We start from the raw sequence: 18,694 nt of genomic DNA, 5'->3' as shown, positions 1-18,694 counted from the left end.
AATTTGCACGTACGTACGTGTGCAGCACAGGCATTTGAAGAAGAAAAAAAAAAACAGAGAAACAGTCGTTTTCACTTTCAGAACGTTAAATAGACCTACCACCACCGGTAAATATGTCAATCTTAAGAACTTCAATGAATTTGAGCTGCGGACTCAACCGACTAGGTGCTGGTGCCTGCAGGTTGAACACGGTCATGACAGTTCCAGTGAGTAAAAAGGGGCATGTTGAAAAGGGGGGATCGAGCGCGCGAGGTCGAGGGAGTGCGAGAGCTGAGAGGGTCATATTCATAAGATTATAAAAAACGAAAAGGGCACTTATCCGAAGGAAATTGGTACTTATTAGAAAGGAAAAGGGGCACTTATCTGAGGTGAAAAGTGGCATTTAAGAATAAGAGAAAGGAAAAGGGGTTCTTATTACGAAGGAAAAAGTAGTCTAGATCTACACTTATTAAAAAGGAAAAGGGGCATGATTCAAAGTAAAAAAAGGGCAAAAATATCAGAGGTAAAAAGGGGAATTTCTTGCACCAGAATAAACTTAGAGTCTACTCACCAGAGACTGAAAGAGAGGAAAAGGAAAGTTATAAGAAAAGAAAAGGGGCACTTTTCCTATGTTAATTAAGAGGCTTTTGGTCTGCCTCTGGCATAATGGGCAAAAGTGAGAAGAAAAAAAACCCTGAAAATTGTGTCATTTCAGCAACATTTGTAAATCACTGGTATCGAATTAGAAATAGATCTAAACCACGTTTTAATTTTATGTGGGGGGTCAACTGTCCCCCCCCCCCATCAGTACGCCAGTGCTTTTATTTAAATTTAAAATTTTGATAATATCTTCTCAAGTTCTCACGAAATGAATTATGATAATTCCTAGTCCTAGACCCTTGTCGGTAAATGCCCTTTTTCTCGAAACGGATGCAAAGGACAGCAAAATTTGCCAATCTTTTGTCAATATTTCCATAATTGACACCCAATTCCAAAGACAATTTTGTCTCTCGGTAATTTTAGGTTCTTCTTTCCATTGGTAGTATCAGATTTTTGAGATAGCGAACTAAGAAAGATCACGCACAAACTATGGTCATACCATATACAATTGAAGATACATCACAGAGTTGCCAATTTGTGTTTGATTGATAATTGCAACTTCAAAAATTCATTACTTTCTTATCTTTTGTTCAGAAGTTGCACAAACTTTCACTGATTTGTTCCTCTCATTTTTTGTGCTGATATTGAAACCACTTGATATCAGGGTGGACGTCCCCTTATTTTATTTGAAACTTGATCATAATGATAACTGTGAAAGTGACTGGTTATAAAGTTTCAGTTTCAGTTTAATTTCTTTTTCACATGTTGTTTAAAACGTTATTCCATTTGGCATGTTACATTTTTTAATTGATTTTTTTATACAAATGAAGAGAATAATACATATGACTAAATTAAATAAAGGGAGAAATATGATGGAGCCTAAATAGAAAGGTCATACAACTGTAGGCTCCAGAAGTTATAATATTGATATAGTCTTGTGTATAAAAATAATGTAATAGGATTAAATTGAACTTATTCTAAGGATTAAAGGAGGTATATAAACATTGGTCATATATAAAGTATATTTATACTGCTTTTTTGTCTTTCCCAGTTAGAATCATGAACAGACATTTTTGATATTTTTTCAGTCTCATCAGCACCTTTGATTAGGCAACTAGATATTGGCGCTTTATAAATACATGGATTGGATTATTTTGATATATATGACCAATGTTAACCCAGTCCTTAAAATACTGGTGTTACATATCACTACATTAAGCATGTACATTGTCCCATAATGGTTTCTTTTGATAGGTACGGAGTATCAAGGTCGGCCCTAAAGGAACGTATGTAGCCAAGCTGATTCCTACAATGGTCAAGTTGGAGGCAGGCAAGAAATATTCCTGGTGCAAATGTGGACTCAGCAAGAAACAGGTAAATGAGAAAAACAAGAATGATATCGATATTGAGGTGAAGTTTTTAGGGTCAATTACACCATGCAATTCTTTTCAAAGGAATAAGAACCCTGAAAATGGCTAAAGGTGAGCTCCACAAAGAGAATGATATTTATTTACAAAATAAAGACAGTCAAATTCTTGTAAGTCAATCTTGATGGGACTGAGTGAAGTGCGTTGACTTATGTGATCTTCGACTTGTGCATGAGTTGAAGAAAATTTGACTCGTGTATATAAATATTTTCATGTCCATAACCTATTTTTAATCCAATATTGCTCAAACTTTCCCTTATTTGTTTATCTCATTGTTCTGCTTTAATTAAAACCAACTAGTATGATGGTTGACTTCCCCTTTAAGGATGCTTCCCCTGTGAACTTTGATAACCTCCATTTTCCCCTCCAGATATTTTGGCTTCACCTTAATTTTTTTCTAAATTTTGTATCAGCATTTGTCAGGCCATCATTGTTTCTATTAAACCACACATCAGTTCAGTATTTCACCAATATAACTACCGTCTTTGAATCCTGTTTTGAAACACATGTCTGACTTTTTAACTCAGCTTTGTAATATTAGTATCGCGACTGTCAGAATGACAGATTTTATTATAGAATCCAATAATCCATTAACAATCTAGTAAGAGTACAATACTCATTTTGTTGCCACCCTTTTCAGTTTTCTCAACTATCTGTAGTATATGCAACTCTGTTGGTATTGAAGAAATATTATTTGCTTGGACAAACATTAGAGGATATCTCCGAATAGCATGTGTAATCGATTGATACAGAATGGGAGGCACGATACTAGAGCAGTGTTCTCGTAATCCGGTGACCCGGGTTTGAAACCATGTCGATGCGCTAGTGCCCTTTGGTAAGGCATTAATCCTCATTACCAGGTCCATCGGAGAGGACCTAAAGCCATCGGCCGTCTGGTTGCTTTAAATACTTACAAGCATTTATGCTTTCTTAGCAGTCGGGTAAATTAACCCCCACTACCCTCCTTAACTACGTAAAAGTGTTGCAATAGGAGGTTAAACTTTTTGGGAATGGATATATTCACTTACCGGTATCTTTTTATGAGATGTGATGTTTACTTTGTATCTTGCAGCCATTCTGTGATGGAGCCCACAAACCTACCGAGTTTAAGCCGGTTCGCTTTGAGGTGGAGAAGAGCAAATCTTACTTGATGTGTCGATGCAAGCAAACAGGCAATCAGCCCTTCTGCGACTTGACTCACGTCAAGGTTATGGTTCAAGCATTTACGGGTCAGTTGAAGGACAAACCATTATCATAGAAATGGGATTTCATAGACGTCTCAAAGACTCCAAGACTCCAAGGTGATGCGCTAGTGCCTTTTGGTAAGGCATTAATCCTCCTTACCAAGTCCCTCAGAGAGGACTTTAAGCAGTCTGTCTCCTGATTGCTTAGCAATCAGGTAAAATCAAATGAACAAAAACAAACTGTATCTTGATATCAAGAGGAATGATTCAGAACATCTCTATTGTAGTACATCATTTGAAATAATAAATCAAGTACTCGCAAAGAAGTCATTGGAAATGATATTGGAATACATGTGAACTAAATACGTTTAGAGAATGCGGTTTGTAGCCTTTTATGATGATTAATTACTACTTGTACTACGCAAGAGTTTTGAAATGATGTCCTTTTCACGTTTATTTTGTTTTGTTTTTATTTTATAAATATAAAATTATAATTTCAACTCGGCTCTGTTTCACATTAAATGTATAGAGCAGTTTTGTAAATGCCCCCCTCTCAAAAAATGAAATGGAAGCTCTTATTACCAATCATGTGAAAGAAATATGTTTTGACTAATACGTGATGATAAAAATTTTGCCAGAAAACTGCCTACTAATTTTTTTTATAATTAGTATAATTATAATAATTGACCAAATATATTTGGTCAATTATCGTAACAATCTGACCTGGATAGATATGTCGTAGTCCCATCTTTCTGTGTACAGTGCTTGTAACTTTACCAAGACTGGGCCATATTTCTTATCATTTTGATGATCCCAGAACCTTGCAGTACACACCAATACTTCCAACCTTTGATCAACCTTTTCTGATAGATTTCACGTTTCTTTCACAATGCAATCGCATGACCAGAACTGGTCTTTATCTTTAATATTTGTGTTCATAAAATTATGCAGGGAATACCAGCCATTGGTGTGTAGGTTAAATGAGGTATGCATGTCATGCTTATATAATGTGTTCATATTAATATTTGTGTTCATAATATTTGGAATTATGCAGGTAATATTGGCCATTGGTGTGTGGGTTATATCAGGTACGCATGTCATGCTTACATTGTAATATGTATTCTTCTATTAAATCACTGAAAGTAGAATAATCAATGAACGATTTGACAGTGACTTTTTCTTTTGTTTGATATTTTTTATATAGTAATTATAATAATAATAATAATCTTTTAAAGTCCACTCCAAATTTTATTAAGTTAAACCAAAAATGGAAATTCTTTTTGCCCAATTAATTGTGAGCCCGGCAGCCACTGAGCAGTGCCAGATCGACGTTGCTCTATCCCTTATGGTTGAACGCCGAACAAGGTAGCAACAACTCCCATCTTTTAACGTCTTTTGGTATGACGTGGCTGTGGTTCGAACCCACGACCTCCCGGTTGTGAGGCGGACGCTCTACTGACTGAGCCAACACACCGGTTCTTTTTTAGTTTTAGTTTTCTATATTTCAGTTTTAGAATACCTTGTTTGCTCTGCAAAGACCTGTTAAACAGAATATGAATTAAAACACATACATTAGTTTTAAAGCATTAAAACTGTGATCAGTAGATCAACAGAAGCATTAAAGGGAAAATATACCACTCTGAAATCAAGTTACACTGCTTAGAGAGGTACGGTTAAACAATTGCCCAAGGGATCTCAACACTGTACTGTGCACCAAGACGAAGTCTAGGGGCACAGTACAGTTTTGAGATCACGGAGGAGCTATAGTTTTAATAATGACCCCCCTCCTCCCTCCAAAAGAAAAAAAAGAAAAAATAATTATTTTAAAAAAATCAGCAATCAATGTTAGTCTCGTATGTACTGCATCCCAAATTTCAATTCTCAAAAAGGAATATTTTGACAGAATATGAATGTCAAAATGTACATATTTGTACTTTGATGTAATGATTTGTAACTTTTTCAATGCTATCTACAGAGCTCTACATGTATCATTCATAATGTTGTCTTGGGCATTCCCTGTGGTTTCTATTTTCTTTGTATTTTGTGCTATCCATGTCAAAATGTAATTTAAGACAATTGCTGTGGATAATAATGTATATTGTACGATGCAAGTTATTCTTTCATATAAAACATATCACAAAGCTCCCTCTTCATTCAGATCCGGGCCCTGTTTCACAAAACATTTCATCAGTAACAAGTGTATATCTGTAACAAATTCATTCACAGCCAGTCAATTTTCACAATAGCAGTTAACAGTAGTTCTAAACTTGCTGATTTTTTAAGTTTTATGAAACGGGGGCCCAGGTCAAATTCACTCATTATACCGTCGATAAAGTACTAAAGTACCATTGTAACCCTTGCAACAGACTACAGTACAATTGAATTTTCATTGTGTCACAATAATTTATTCTTGTGTCATTTAAATATTAAAGAATGAATTGTGTGGAAAAACTGAATAAAAAGTAATGAACACACAACATAGAGTAACATCCCGTGTAGGGCTCCAGTTTCCAGTGGGACATGTTCATAAGATGCATTTTATTAAAAAGAATAAAAACATGATCGTGTTGGCAAAATGATCAAATCATAATAATATGAATAGTCCTGTATTTAAAAGGCAACCTAATCTCTTTAACATATTGCTACATGTACATTGTCACTATACAGAGCAAACTTGATTATAACAACATCATCACAGGAACCTTGAAAATTACCTGGTCATATCAGTGTAAAGAAAGAAAGAAAAAGGAAAGAGTCAGGACCAGCAAAATTACCTCGTAAAATTTGGAACAAGTTTTCATTACACATTTGTATCATTTTATGTAGAACAATCTCTCCAAATACAGTACATGTACAAGAAGAGAAGAATGTCACTTATTTCAGGTATGTCCAGTAGATGAGAAGTCTTGTTCATGTTCATAATACAAATGCTAGCTGTAAAGGAAAAGGTCTTTCTTTAGAGACATTGGTAAATTCTCATAATTGAGTGTACAAATGGAACAAGAGTTGTCCTTCCTTGCATCAGTCACATGATAACTTTTACAAATTGTGATTCTAACGTTCACATTCTTTCGCTCACCATAACTTTAAGCTTTACAAAAGGTTACGCTTGAATGCATCAGTCTTAACATAGGCCTTCAATGTATAATGGCTATCAATATGAGAATCATAATAGTTATCAGCAAGCAGGGATAATTCATACGTGTACATATAAGATGCATCTCCATATTAGAATTCATTTCTTGTACTACCTGTAGTTGATAATAAGATGAATTTCCATTCTGTCCACAACCAGTTCGTCTACTACCCAATAATCAATTGATGATTACCATTATTTATAACTACTTGATTATCAAACCATAACGATAGTACCGGTAGACACAACAGGCATAAGACAAACTGCAAATTAGACTAGATGAGCTATAGACCAAATGGGTAATAGACTTATTGAAGATTGGACCAAATGGAAATTAGACCAAATGATTATTAGCCTGAATGATCATTAGACCAAATGGAAATTAGACCAAATGATTATTAGCCTGAATGATCATTAGACCAAATGGAAATTAGACCAAATGATTATTGGCCTGAATGATCATTAGACCAAATGGAAATTAGACCAAATGATTATTAGCCTGAATGATCATTAGACCAAATGGAAATTAGACCAACTGATTATTAGCCTGAATGATCATTAGACCAAATGATAAGTAGATGAAATGATTATTTGAACATGTGGATAGTAGACAAACTGGTTGTAGACCAAACAGTAATAAACCGATGATAATATTGCCTGGCTGGTACCATAGCACGTTTGCTACTACATAAACAATCAGGGGACCCATGGCTTCATGTCCTATCCTGTAGACTTTGTAATTGAGGGGATGAGATGGCTCAGCGGTAGAGCAGTGGTCTCGTAACTGGGAAGACCCAGATTTGAAATCAAGTGGGTTCACTAGTGCCCTTTGATCCCTATGAGAGAACTAAAAGCTGCTGGTCCCCTTGTTTGCTTACTTGATACAGGGGCTTCTCTTAGCAGTCAGGTCAAATAAAACCTCAACTACTGACTTAGTTTCATGGTGGAAACATCTGCTTTACCGGTATTCACTGAGCCACACCGACTGCTTCACATTGATCAACATGAAGATGGTCTCAAAATCTTTTTCAAACGAACAAAGCGCAAGTTTGTAATAGTACAGGTAAGTGCATGTGGTGATTTGACACCATTCAATCAACTAATACAGTCAAATTTGCTTTAGTGACCACCTGTATTAAAAAGACCACATGTCTATAAAGACCACATTTTCCATTTTCCCTTGAATATGGTTTCTCATTCGAACCTATACTGAAGAAACCTGTACATAAAGACAACCTGCCGATAAAGACCGATTTCTATGATTCCCGTGAGCAGTCTTTATATGCAGGCTCCACTGTACAACTTTGAGATCGGTAAGCCCTGGCATCGAGTCTGTCCTTCATATGCGTAAGCCACCTGTCTATAAAGACCACTTTTTATGTCTCCCTTGAGCAGTCTTTATATGTAGGTTCCAATGTACAACTTTTAGATGAGTTAAGCCAAGGCATCCAGTCAGTTCTTCATATGGCATCTCAGAATAGCATCACAAGTCTCTCGTAGAACTGGTATCACCTTCTGAATTTCTTGAAGAGTGGATGCACACTCTTGTTCTTTGACTGGTATTCCATGTAGACTTGATCATCAGCACCGGACATGGAGCTCATGTTACCGACACGACGAACCACCTACACGTAATCGGGGAGAAAAGAAGGGAAGAAAAATGAGGAGAAGTTACAAGTTACAGAAGAGACAAATCACATGTATAAAGAGAGTACTTGGCACCTGACTTTATAAGCAGAAATTTGAAAGGTTATGGAATACATGAAGAAATTTGGCTATTGATCTGGCTTATTTCATTTACAGGACCAATAACTAGCACATTCGATGTTCTCTGTATGTTTCCATGGTGAGTAAGTATTCAGGATTGTATGCTTGTGGTAATATAATGTTGTAGCCTTTCATACTGCAAAGGCTGTTGATATATTATTTCATCAAAAGAACCCACTAATTAGAGGTATTACTTGAATTGATTGATTTATCTGTCATAACAGAGGTTCTTTTTTCATTGGTTTAAGAATAACAAAGATCATGTCAAAGGGAAAGATATGACAATGGAATGAAGTTTTGTATTAAATACTTCCTCAGTATATATATCTATATTTTTTTGAGGGTGAGGGGGGGGGGGGGGAGGGTTTACGTCAGTGTTTAATGCAAAAGTTCATTCCATTACAAACTCTTTCCTTTACCTTTTCCTTAATTCCTGTAAATATCCTGTAAATGGGTTCTTTTGACTAGATAATATATCAACAGCCTTTTCTCAGAGAGAGAGAGAGTGAGAGAGTGAGAGAGAGAGAGAGAGAGAGAGAGAGAAAGAGAGTAAGAGAGAGAGAGAGAGAGAGTGGTAGTTTTACCCGAGAGCCAGTTTTGAGATCTCCAGGTACTATTTCTTCTTCCGCATCAGCATCAGTAGCAGCGAGTACCTGCTGTAAGAGCTGCTGCTGCTCCTGTTTGGTGGAGTACTTCAGGTTCTCCTGCAAACATACAATTCATACATTTATATGAACACACTATACACTAAAAGATGCTTCTGCCAACATACAATTAATACATTCATATGAACACACTTTATACTATTGAATGCTTCTATCGACATACAGTGGATACATTCATATGAACACACTATACACTATAAGATGCTTCTGCCGACATACAATTGATACATTCATATGAACACACTACACAATATCGAATGCTTTAGCAGACATACAATTCATACATTCATATGAACACACTACACAATATCGAATGCTTCTGCAGACATACAATTCATACATTCATATGAACATTCTATACACTATAAAATGCTTCTGCCAACATAGAATTTGTACAATCACATGAAGAAAAAAATGTACGTCGTCATAAAGAAAAGGTGCTGTTTGGCCACGTCATATCTCAATGAGCCTCAAGTTTAAATGTTTGTCCAACCTAGCCACATCTTATGTACCGGTATGCAATCATTCATAACAGGTGAATGAAATCATTTGTAACATGGAACTTTACAAAGATTTATGCACTAAATTTGATTTAAAAAATGGTCTATTGACTGGAATACCTGTTCCATGCCAGCTAGCTTGGTGATAGTCTTGAAGCTATATCCTTGATTGACAAGGAATCTTTGTCTCTTGAGTGAATAGAACATCTCTTGGGTGTCTTGTGAGACCAGTGTATAGAAGAACGCATTGTATTCCTCTGCAATGGAACCTGTATAAAAAAAACAACAACATTGTCTTCAACATACCAGCCAATTGTTTTTTTTGTAAAGAAAGATAATTGAATTTTAGAAAATAGATATCAAGATACTAATGTCTGTATTCTACTAATTCAGTTAAACCTGACACCCTGAGTCTAAGCTCACATTTAACAAAGGAAAAATGAAAAAAGGTTTGTTCATTTTGAAAAGATATATCGTTCTCAGTCTATGTTTGGGACAAATATGGCTTATTCATATAAAATCTTGCCAGGGGGGTTGTTTCACAAAGACTAAGATCGACTTTAAGATGGACTTAACTATGGCAGGCTGTTCATGCCACTGGTTGCTCTCACCATCGTTCTTTCAATTATGAACTATAGATAATAATATTTTTTCTTTCAATAATGAACTATCATGAAATGTAAATTCTGTAGATTTTTCACCACGAATGGTACGTCCCTTGAGAAACCAATACCAGTAAAATGATGAGAGAAAATAGTTGCATGAACGGCCTGCCATAGTTAAGTCCAACTTAAGGTCAATCTTAGTCTTTGTGAAACACTCCCCAGATATTACAATGAGATCACCTTTCTTTGCTCTGAGGATACGACCTAGACGTTGAGCCTCCTGCCTTCTAGAACCACCATGAGATGAGATCTGGATCAAGACGTTGGCCTCGGGTAGATCAAAGGAATTGTCACCAACCTGGGAAGACACGCAGACAAACAAAGAAATTTAGAGAACAAGACAGAGAATGAGAGATGGATATGGAGAGGAGTCAGCAAGAAGCATACATATAGATAGAAAAGATGGCAATATTAAAAGGCTCCAGCTTAAATATTGGGGTTCCTATATTTTGGAACAAGCAAACCTGGTAGAGAAAGATTTTGCACGCCACTTCAGTTACCATTTTGGGCCCTTACAATTAGAATTACTTGAAATACCCACTTTCTACAATTCATTTCCTTCGATACACTGATGTAAAAATGGACCTTTTAGTAGAATGGGCACCTAAACACCTTTCAAAATTTAGAGGCCTTAACAATTTGAAATATGAATTCAACCTTATTTCATTGCAGTATTTTATGTTCTAATATATCTAATTTTTTTTAGAGACTATATTGTAAAAGATTCCCTTTGGCAGCTATACTGAAAACTGGGCCCAGTGGGCCTCAGCGCCTTAAACTGAAGTGGCTCAATATCCAGTTATCTTAATTATATATATTCATCTACATTTATGTCAGATTCTGAGTTATTATCACAATGCAGACAATTTGGTTAAGATAATATGATATGATTGCTATATATCAGGGGTTCTAGAATCTAAGCAATCCGATTGGTCAATTGACATCACATGGGCGTGCATTAGTTTTTCCCACCGTGCAAAATAGTTCCTATCAAAAATTGATAACACACGCTAGATACCTGCCAATATCTCTTTCGCGTAATTCAGCTCAATTTAATTTGTGCATAATTGTCATCTAGATCTAGGTAGATCTAATATCTATCTATACTCTAGTTCTAGACTATATTGTAAGAATGTATTGCCGATCCGTCTTATAAAACAAAAAATGCACTGTTTCGCTTGTGTGTTAGGGCAGTTCCAGTGCATTCAGTTTAGTCAGTGCGATATCGATATTAAACGCACTTGCCCTGGTGGCGCATGTATTATCACTATTATCACTATTGGCACTGACTAAACTTCGTGCACTGGCTCTGCGCTAACACACTTGCAACAGTGCATTATTTGTATACTGTAAACATGCAGATAAATCTTACTTTGGAGATGAAGATTGTGCTGACAGCAGGGTTGTGTTGAAAGTTCTGCAGAATCTGCATTCGCTCTCCTTGACTTGTAGGCCCGTAGATATATGGTCTGTATTAAAAAAACAACAACATTGAAATCATATCACACTTTAGGTTTCTTTCAATCTCATTTGTGAGAAGGATTTGAGCAGTCCAGAACAGTGGGCGTATCTTGTGCTTCGTGCAAATACTCTAATTTCAAAAACATATTTTTTGTTTGTGCAGATACATAAATGAGGAACAAGTTTATGTTATCTAATATGAACAAGTTGCCAATGGCTTCTACTGTCAAGGGCAAAGCACTTGAAGACATATTTATTTAACTGAATTTCCTACCTTCATACCATGTAAAGCACTGTGAAACCAAATGTGTGATAGCGCGATCTAAATAATAATAATAATAATAAAACGGTGCTTATAAATTGCTTTTCACCAAAGTCTCTAAGCGCTATCAGTTTTTAAAAAAATGACAAACAATTATATATTAGACAAAAAATTACAAATAAACCTACAGATTACAATATATATGAAATATACATCAATGAAACAGAGTAAGTAAATCATAAAAAGCAATTTTGAATAAATGTGTCTCATGAGAAGTTGTGAGTTGGTTGAGAGTCTGACAGTTTCTAACAGGTAAAGGTAGTTTGTTCCAAAGTTCAGCAGAAGCTTTGCAAAAAGAGTGATGACTATAAGAAAGAGTTGACACCAAAGTAGACACAAGGTTTAATTGTGAAGATGACCGTTGATTGCGTGAACACATTATCATCATTATTATTTCAATGACTGGATTGCTTTACCTCCCCATGGCTATGGCGTAGTGCTTGAGAGCGAACACGTTGTCTGAGAAGACGATCACCTTATCGTTCCGCTGCTCGTGAAATCTCACCAGAAACTGGCATGCTCTGAACTTGTTTGGGTTCATCACATACAACAACTAAATAGAAAATAAAATATTTTTATCCAGTTAACAACTTATTCATTTCATTTTATTCATTTTTTGTTCATACCCTTACCATGTTTGGCATTTTTGTTTAGAAGTAGCTGAAAAATTGATTTTGTCCCAATTTACGTTTCTTCAGAATGTGACATATTAAAGCTTACATCTTTTGTACTCATGAGCTTTAATTAATTTATTTGATAATGTGTAATAGTTTGATTGCAGCACAATATTATTCATATACTTTAATAGGTATCAGGCTCTACAATCTCTTTGACTTTGTGTTAACTATTTCTACCATTGTTATGTATCTTATTGCATTTTATTTGTATTTGAAATCCAAACTTAACGAGGAACTGCACTACTTGTAGCTACTTGCGCCCTCTATATAGCAAACAATGCCTAAGCAGTGCCTGTTGGTCCCCTTTGATCCCCTTTTTCTTATGTTAATTGAGAACTGATTGATGAGATAACCACCTGTCAGTGACCTTGCAGGGAGGTCTAATCCCTCCTGGCCAAACTAGTGCATACAGGCTTAAGTTTTGGTTGCAGTAAAGAAATAATAATAAATCAAACTAGTTATCACTGACCAATCTTCTCCTAGTTCTGATGGCCAGGTACTCTCTGAAGAACTCCGGAGCCATAGGGCACCAGACCTCGGCACACTGGACTCGAGCAATGAAACCTTTGTTCTGTAGCTCCATCCAGTTAGCCTCGTAGAGCTTGGGCCCAATTAAGAAGTTCAGGTCTGCGATCTTGTCATCCTCTCGGACCAGGGTAGCCGTTAGTCCTAGTTTACAGTGGGCCTGGACTTGGGTCAGGACCCGGCGGAACTGCTTGGCTGGGATCGTATGCACCTCTGTTGTAATAAACGAATGAAACAGTTTCGAAACCTTCTGTGTTAGTTAAAATGTTTCGCATGATATGCAAATTTGGTATGAGATCTAAGAATGCAGGAGTTTGGTTATAGCGTGGAATTTTGACATCAAGTGAACTCAAACTGTTTTGTAATACTTTACTGGTAAAGTGGATATGTCATCGGACTGTGGATCACAAGGTCCGCGGTTGGAGTCCCGCTGCGGCACTAATGTCCTTTGGCAAGACAAGACATTAATCTACATTTGCCACACTGACCCAGGTGAGGTAAATGGGTACCTGGCAGGAGTTGATACCTTGAAATGGTTGATCGCTGTAATGGCATCCTTGCTAAAGCCGGAGTAATAGTTTCCAAAGCTCTTTGGAAGTGCATAGAGATGTTATAATGTGATATGTGCTATACAAGAACCAAATATTATTACTATTATTTTGTGTCCAACATTCACAATATCTCAAATCGCAAATGTTATTTCCAGATGATGATCATGAAATAAAGCTCCTGAAAATTTGATCATGCCACCATGGATTTTTTTATAGTCCTAATAAGTTTAAAGAACAAATTGATTGAATGCACTTTCAAAAAATCATAACTTTTTCATTTTTAATCAGAATTTTCTCAAACTTTCAATGACCTGTTCCTCTCATTTTCCTGCTTCTATTAAAACCAACTTAATACCAGGGTGGAATTCCCCTTTAAGAGAATGAGAATAATAACAATAAATGTAGACTTACCGTCCAAGATCATAAGCCCCCATTCCTGAGATTGAAGCCACTGCATAACTTGATCTGCTTCCCATGATCTCTTAGTTGAATGTGCAACCATGGAGTACGTACTGATACAGATACTGCAGCCTATACAAACAAGCGAACAAACAAACAAACAAACATACTCATCATGTCCCATCGTGTCTCATTGAATTTTTAATACAATATAAAACAGAAAGAATGCTGCGTTCCAATAAAAAAATATTTATTTTATGTCCCCAAACAATGATAAAATCTTACAGGGAAGGGTCATTTTCATATGCAGCCACTGTTTTAGGGAAAACTTGCTGGAATACCCTAAAAATATAGTAACATACGAAAAGTTCAGAAGTAAATTGAAAATATATATAGTATAATAAATCTCACAATTATGAACACAGTGCACTCTCCCTGTATTCTTTTCTATAAAGTACATAGAGAAATGTAACTATGCCTATGTGTTTAAGTCCTTATGCTAGGCTTTATGTTAGTCCGATATCTTTGACAGAGTTGTTAAAACATGGGAAACTTAGGCACTGCTACTCCTAAGTAGGTTCATACAACCACTTTTCATAAAGTTTAGTCTTGAGATTAAGGCTACCGTGTAAACATAACTATTGACAAGACAATATATGCAAACTATGGATGTGTGTAAGTTCATCATGCGATCTATTCGCTCTTGTTATACACATCATTTGTTTCATACAACTAATTCCTTGAGTTACATTATCTGAAATAAACAATGAAAGCTCACCCATGGGTTTATCCTTAGCATCTGAAGTAAACCTGCAGATCATGGAATCATCTACGGTAGACCACATCCTGAACTGAGATCTCCATTGCTCTACTGCTACTCCTGACGTACACAGCACCATACAACGCTTCCTCACCGTACAGGAGGCGGTCACTCCGACCAACGTCTTGCCGGCGCCTGTCAAAACACAACATTTTTCATTAGTACACAAAATTGAAAGCCTATCTGCAATAGTTTGGCCAGGAGGGATTCGACCTCCCTGCATGGTCACTGGCAGGTGGTTATCTCATCAAATCAACTCTCAATTAACATCAGAAAAAGGGGATCATGGAGGACCAACGGGTACCGCTTAGGCATTGTTTGCTGTATAGAGGGCGCAAGTAGCTACAAGTTGTGCAGTTCCGTTTTAATACACAAAATTAAAGCCTCGTTCAGATATGGAACACCAAAACTGCTGTGTTTAGAAAGAAATGATGATGTAAAGTGCAACACTCTTCCCATTTCTGTATCTAGATGTATAACACAGAGCTCAGAGAATACACACAAGTCCTAGGAGTGACAAGATAATAATCAATAACCATATAACGTGAAAGTACGATGAACCCTGACCTAGTATTACAAAGCTTACCACATGGAAGTACGATGACCCCTGACCTAGCTCTGCCATTGCCAAACATCTTTCTTAAGCTCTTCTCTTGGTACGGGCGTAGGACGGCAGTTGGCTTCAAATCAATGCTGTCACACAAGAAAAAAAAAGATACAAGAAAACTAGATCTTTCTTTTCTTCTCCTCTTCAGAAATGACATCAGTAGTGATAACAATGATTATATTCATGAAGCTTCTTTTCCCCAAGATTGCAAAATGCTGAACATTATCATCTCCCAAGCTTTAGCTTTTATGGTCTAGTCTTTCTGTACTCCTTATCTCACTTTTTGGAGCTTCTTCTTGCATCACTTTCCATTTCTTTTGTGAAACCTTCTTACTTTGCTCTCAGCACCATGTTTCAGTTTGCTGCCACAAAATATGTATGACAGGGACTAGTACATATGATCATGAGAAAGTGTTTGATTATCAACTGTACTTATTTTCACAAAAGAATCACTTATATGGTGACAAATGTGGCTGCAATTTTTTTCAAAATGCACAGTGTAAATCATTATTTTCTATGCTGTGCATTCACTAATCATTCTTATAATTTAATTTAAAAAAATATATATATTGTATCTAAACACTGGTCACGTGGAGAGCCCTTAAACAAAAATCTAAAAAGAATAATAATAATCAGGGATAGATTTAAGCAATCCTTTGGTTTTATCTGACACTTTCTTCATATATTCCATCTTTTCTTTTGTTCTATTCATAATCTGCATATTTCTAATTCTATTTATGTTTTCTTTGCCTGGTAACAGAGTTAAAGATAGATTATCTGTCATACCTAAGATCCGGATTCCTGGTGTCATTCCTGAAGTCGTACTCGGCCAACAGAGGGTACTCTAACTCAATACATCTAGTTAGAAAGAAAGTTTGAGAGGGAGAGACGGGGAAGTCACATTTCACATAATTTCAAAGACATATTTATGTATATATATATATTTACAATTATATAATTACTTCTACTTACTTCAATTATACAATTACTTCCTCTTCATTGAATTATGTATTATGTTTTATGACTTATGATGTTTGTTCTATTCTTAATTTTCTTGCATTATTTAAACAACAGTTGTCTATGTACCTTGATTATCATCTGGTGTTTGTATATTTTTACAATTTTCTAAGTATTTTTAAAATTTGCTTGTAAAATGTGAATAATTCAGCCATTGGCTGCTAATCATGTTTTGTATTATACCATGAATAAACAATAAAAAATCAAAAATCAAAGCATCACAGAATATTCAATCCTAATTATTGGTAGTATTTCTTGAAATTCAAGGTTAAAAAATGTATTTAAAATGATTCCCCCCCCCCCCCCCCCCACTGCTCTCATGCAAAATCAGACAAAGATGTAATATAATGTGAACTAAGAAAAAAACAAGAGACATGTTAAAGTTGATAAGGCCCCTCCCCCGCCCCCGGCCTCGTGAGTGATACTGACACATGTATACATACATGTAAGTATGCTCACAGAAAAAATGACAAGACATTCACATTTTCATGGAATTCCAAAAGGATAAGAGAGATGGTAAGGACAGAAATTGGGGTGACTTACTGGGAGCCTCCCAGCAAAATTGGGAAGGTTGGCATTTCTGTAGTATCATTGCACGCACTTTGGTTTCTACCGTAACATACTTTAATATAACTAACCTCTTTTGCAAGTTTTCAATTTCATCCTGAACGACTTCAAAAGAGACGGCAGTAAGATCATCTCCGTCTTCATCTTCCTTGTCTATTTTATCGTAGAAATCAAAGATATCCGTTGGAATCTTCTCTGTTTCTCCTCCACCATCTCCTCCTTCTGCATCCTTAGAATCAGATGCTTCGTTGGGTTTTCCTTTGGAGTTTGGTGCATTCAACTGACAATAGAAACAATACAAGAATTTGTTAAGGCCTAGCCTTCTTTTATTCTTTGATCAATGATCGTTCCCTTTGAAAATACTTCTTCTTCTACTTCTTCTATTGTTAATCTTCAAAGGGCTATGAAGCCTATCCCAAAGATATCTATAGAAAGATTATCAGTTTGTGTATGCAGGCACACTTAACACTGGGTTTACATCCTACTCTTTGCGAGAAGTGTAGCGTAGTTTTTAAGTCTTGTGCAATATTGTACCCATAAGCCGACATTTAGTACTGGCATGAAGTTTATTTGATACTGCGTAATAATTTGATTGCAGCCACTACACAGTTATTAATTTATTCATGTAATACTCACTTTGTTTGCTCTATATAAGTTAATTGTGTTTATTGTCTGATAAATAATAAAAATAATAGTGCAGCTACTATAGAAATATACTCTACTGTGCTTAATACAAGTATCATATTATTACCCTGGCAGTTGCTGAGCAGCCATAATAACAAGGGATGTGTATTTGATAAACAATAAGTCCAAATCCTTTCTTATATTTTCAGAACTATAATGAACCATACCTAGTAGCCATCTGCTTTGGACAACTGGTTTGGTCTGTTTGGTGTTATATGAAAGAAGAGAAAATAGGCTTTTGACTTATGTGTACATTAACAATAAAGTCATTTTGTACTATTAAGTAATTTATCCATAAATCAGGAATCCTTTTTCAGGGACGCCCTGTAATTGAAATGAGACAACATAATTTGCTAACATTCATATCTTACCTTGAGAACAGATGAGCCGCCTGCTGCCCTCTGTGATACAAGAAAGCCATCTTCATTTGCTTCTTCGTCAACATCTGACCTCAGACGACACTGCTGTACAACTGAATCTTTCAAAAGCTTCTGTAATACATCCTATTATAACAGACAAAAAACAAATCATCTCAAATAATGAGCCTCTTGTGTAAAACTGCAATATTGCACAAAGGCCAATTTGAACAGTTTAGGTATCCCATTACTCAACTAAGGCCAATCTAAATATGTTTAGTATTCATATACCGTATTCAACTGAGGCCTGTATAAAAACATAAGTATTCCAATATTCATTTGAGACTTATATAATCACATCAGTATTCCCATATTCAACTGAGGCCTATCTAAGTATGTTAGTATTCCAATATGTAATAAATGACAATATACATAGCTTTATTACTCCAATATTCAACGAAGATACAGATAACTATGCTTAGTATATATACCAAAATTTAATGCTGGTTCAAGCTGCTGTTTTTATTTTATCAGAGCGCACACACCCACAGCTAATGTAACTCCCCATTGACTTAGTACATGTGAAAAAGTAAAAAAAACGTACTTACATCATTGCAATAAAACATCAACATAATTCTAGAGCAAAGAGACCATAAATTCGATTTTGTTTTAAGTGGCCAAAAAATCCCTCCCTCACTCTGTATGTAGTTTTCCAAGGTTTCAATTTAGGCAATTTAACCTATTTTCCACATTTTTTAAAATCAACTAAGACCAATATAAATAGG

General features: G+C 35.8%; 2 protein-coding genes across 2 annotated transcripts in view; one reads left to right on the top strand and one right to left on the bottom strand.

Annotated features, from left to right (window-relative positions):
* The first annotated feature begins 4 nt into the window (after positions 1 to 4).
* Positions 5 to 3,751, top strand: LOC589458 (CDGSH iron-sulfur domain-containing protein 3, mitochondrial). Its single transcript, XM_789096.5, has 3 exons — positions 5 to 206; positions 1,834 to 1,953; positions 3,079 to 3,751. Exons 1-3 carry the CDS (start codon positions 114 to 116, stop codon positions 3,262 to 3,264), a joined length of 399 nt encoding a protein of 132 aa, XP_794189.3. The 5' UTR covers positions 5 to 113; the 3' UTR covers positions 3,265 to 3,751.
* Positions 3,752 to 7,591: 3,840 nt separating this feature from the next.
* Positions 7,592 to 18,694, bottom strand: part of LOC589434 (general transcription and DNA repair factor IIH helicase subunit XPB) — a 16,691-nt gene continuing 5,588 nt past the window's right edge. The window contains exons 7-19 of the mRNA XM_030990471.1: positions 17,925 to 18,056; positions 16,941 to 17,149; positions 16,072 to 16,143; positions 15,265 to 15,371; positions 14,637 to 14,813; positions 13,871 to 13,990; positions 12,853 to 13,121; positions 12,123 to 12,259; positions 11,296 to 11,392; positions 10,104 to 10,221; positions 9,379 to 9,527; positions 8,678 to 8,797; positions 7,592 to 7,951 (exon numbers count right to left, since the gene is read on the bottom strand). Of these exons, the coding sequence (XP_030846331.1) occupies positions 7,835 to 7,951; positions 8,678 to 8,797; positions 9,379 to 9,527; positions 10,104 to 10,221; positions 11,296 to 11,392; positions 12,123 to 12,259; positions 12,853 to 13,121; positions 13,871 to 13,990; positions 14,637 to 14,813; positions 15,265 to 15,371; positions 16,072 to 16,143; positions 16,941 to 17,149; positions 17,925 to 18,056 (1,824 nt within the window). The 3' untranslated portion in view covers positions 7,592 to 7,834. The remainder of the gene's footprint in view (positions 7,952 to 8,677; positions 8,798 to 9,378; positions 9,528 to 10,103; positions 10,222 to 11,295; positions 11,393 to 12,122; positions 12,260 to 12,852; positions 13,122 to 13,870; positions 13,991 to 14,636; positions 14,814 to 15,264; positions 15,372 to 16,071; positions 16,144 to 16,940; positions 17,150 to 17,924; positions 18,057 to 18,694) is intronic.

The sequence above is a fragment of the Strongylocentrotus purpuratus genome, unplaced genomic scaffold, assembly GCF_000002235.5.
Source record: "Strongylocentrotus purpuratus isolate Spur 01 unplaced genomic scaffold, Spur_5.0 spur5_scaffold_19, whole genome shotgun sequence".
In the NCBI taxonomy this organism is placed as follows: Eukaryota; Metazoa; Echinodermata; class Echinoidea; order Camarodonta; family Strongylocentrotidae; genus Strongylocentrotus; species Strongylocentrotus purpuratus.
The sequence above is the reverse complement of the archived record's forward strand: the minus strand, read 5'-3'. Positions and strand labels throughout refer to the sequence as shown.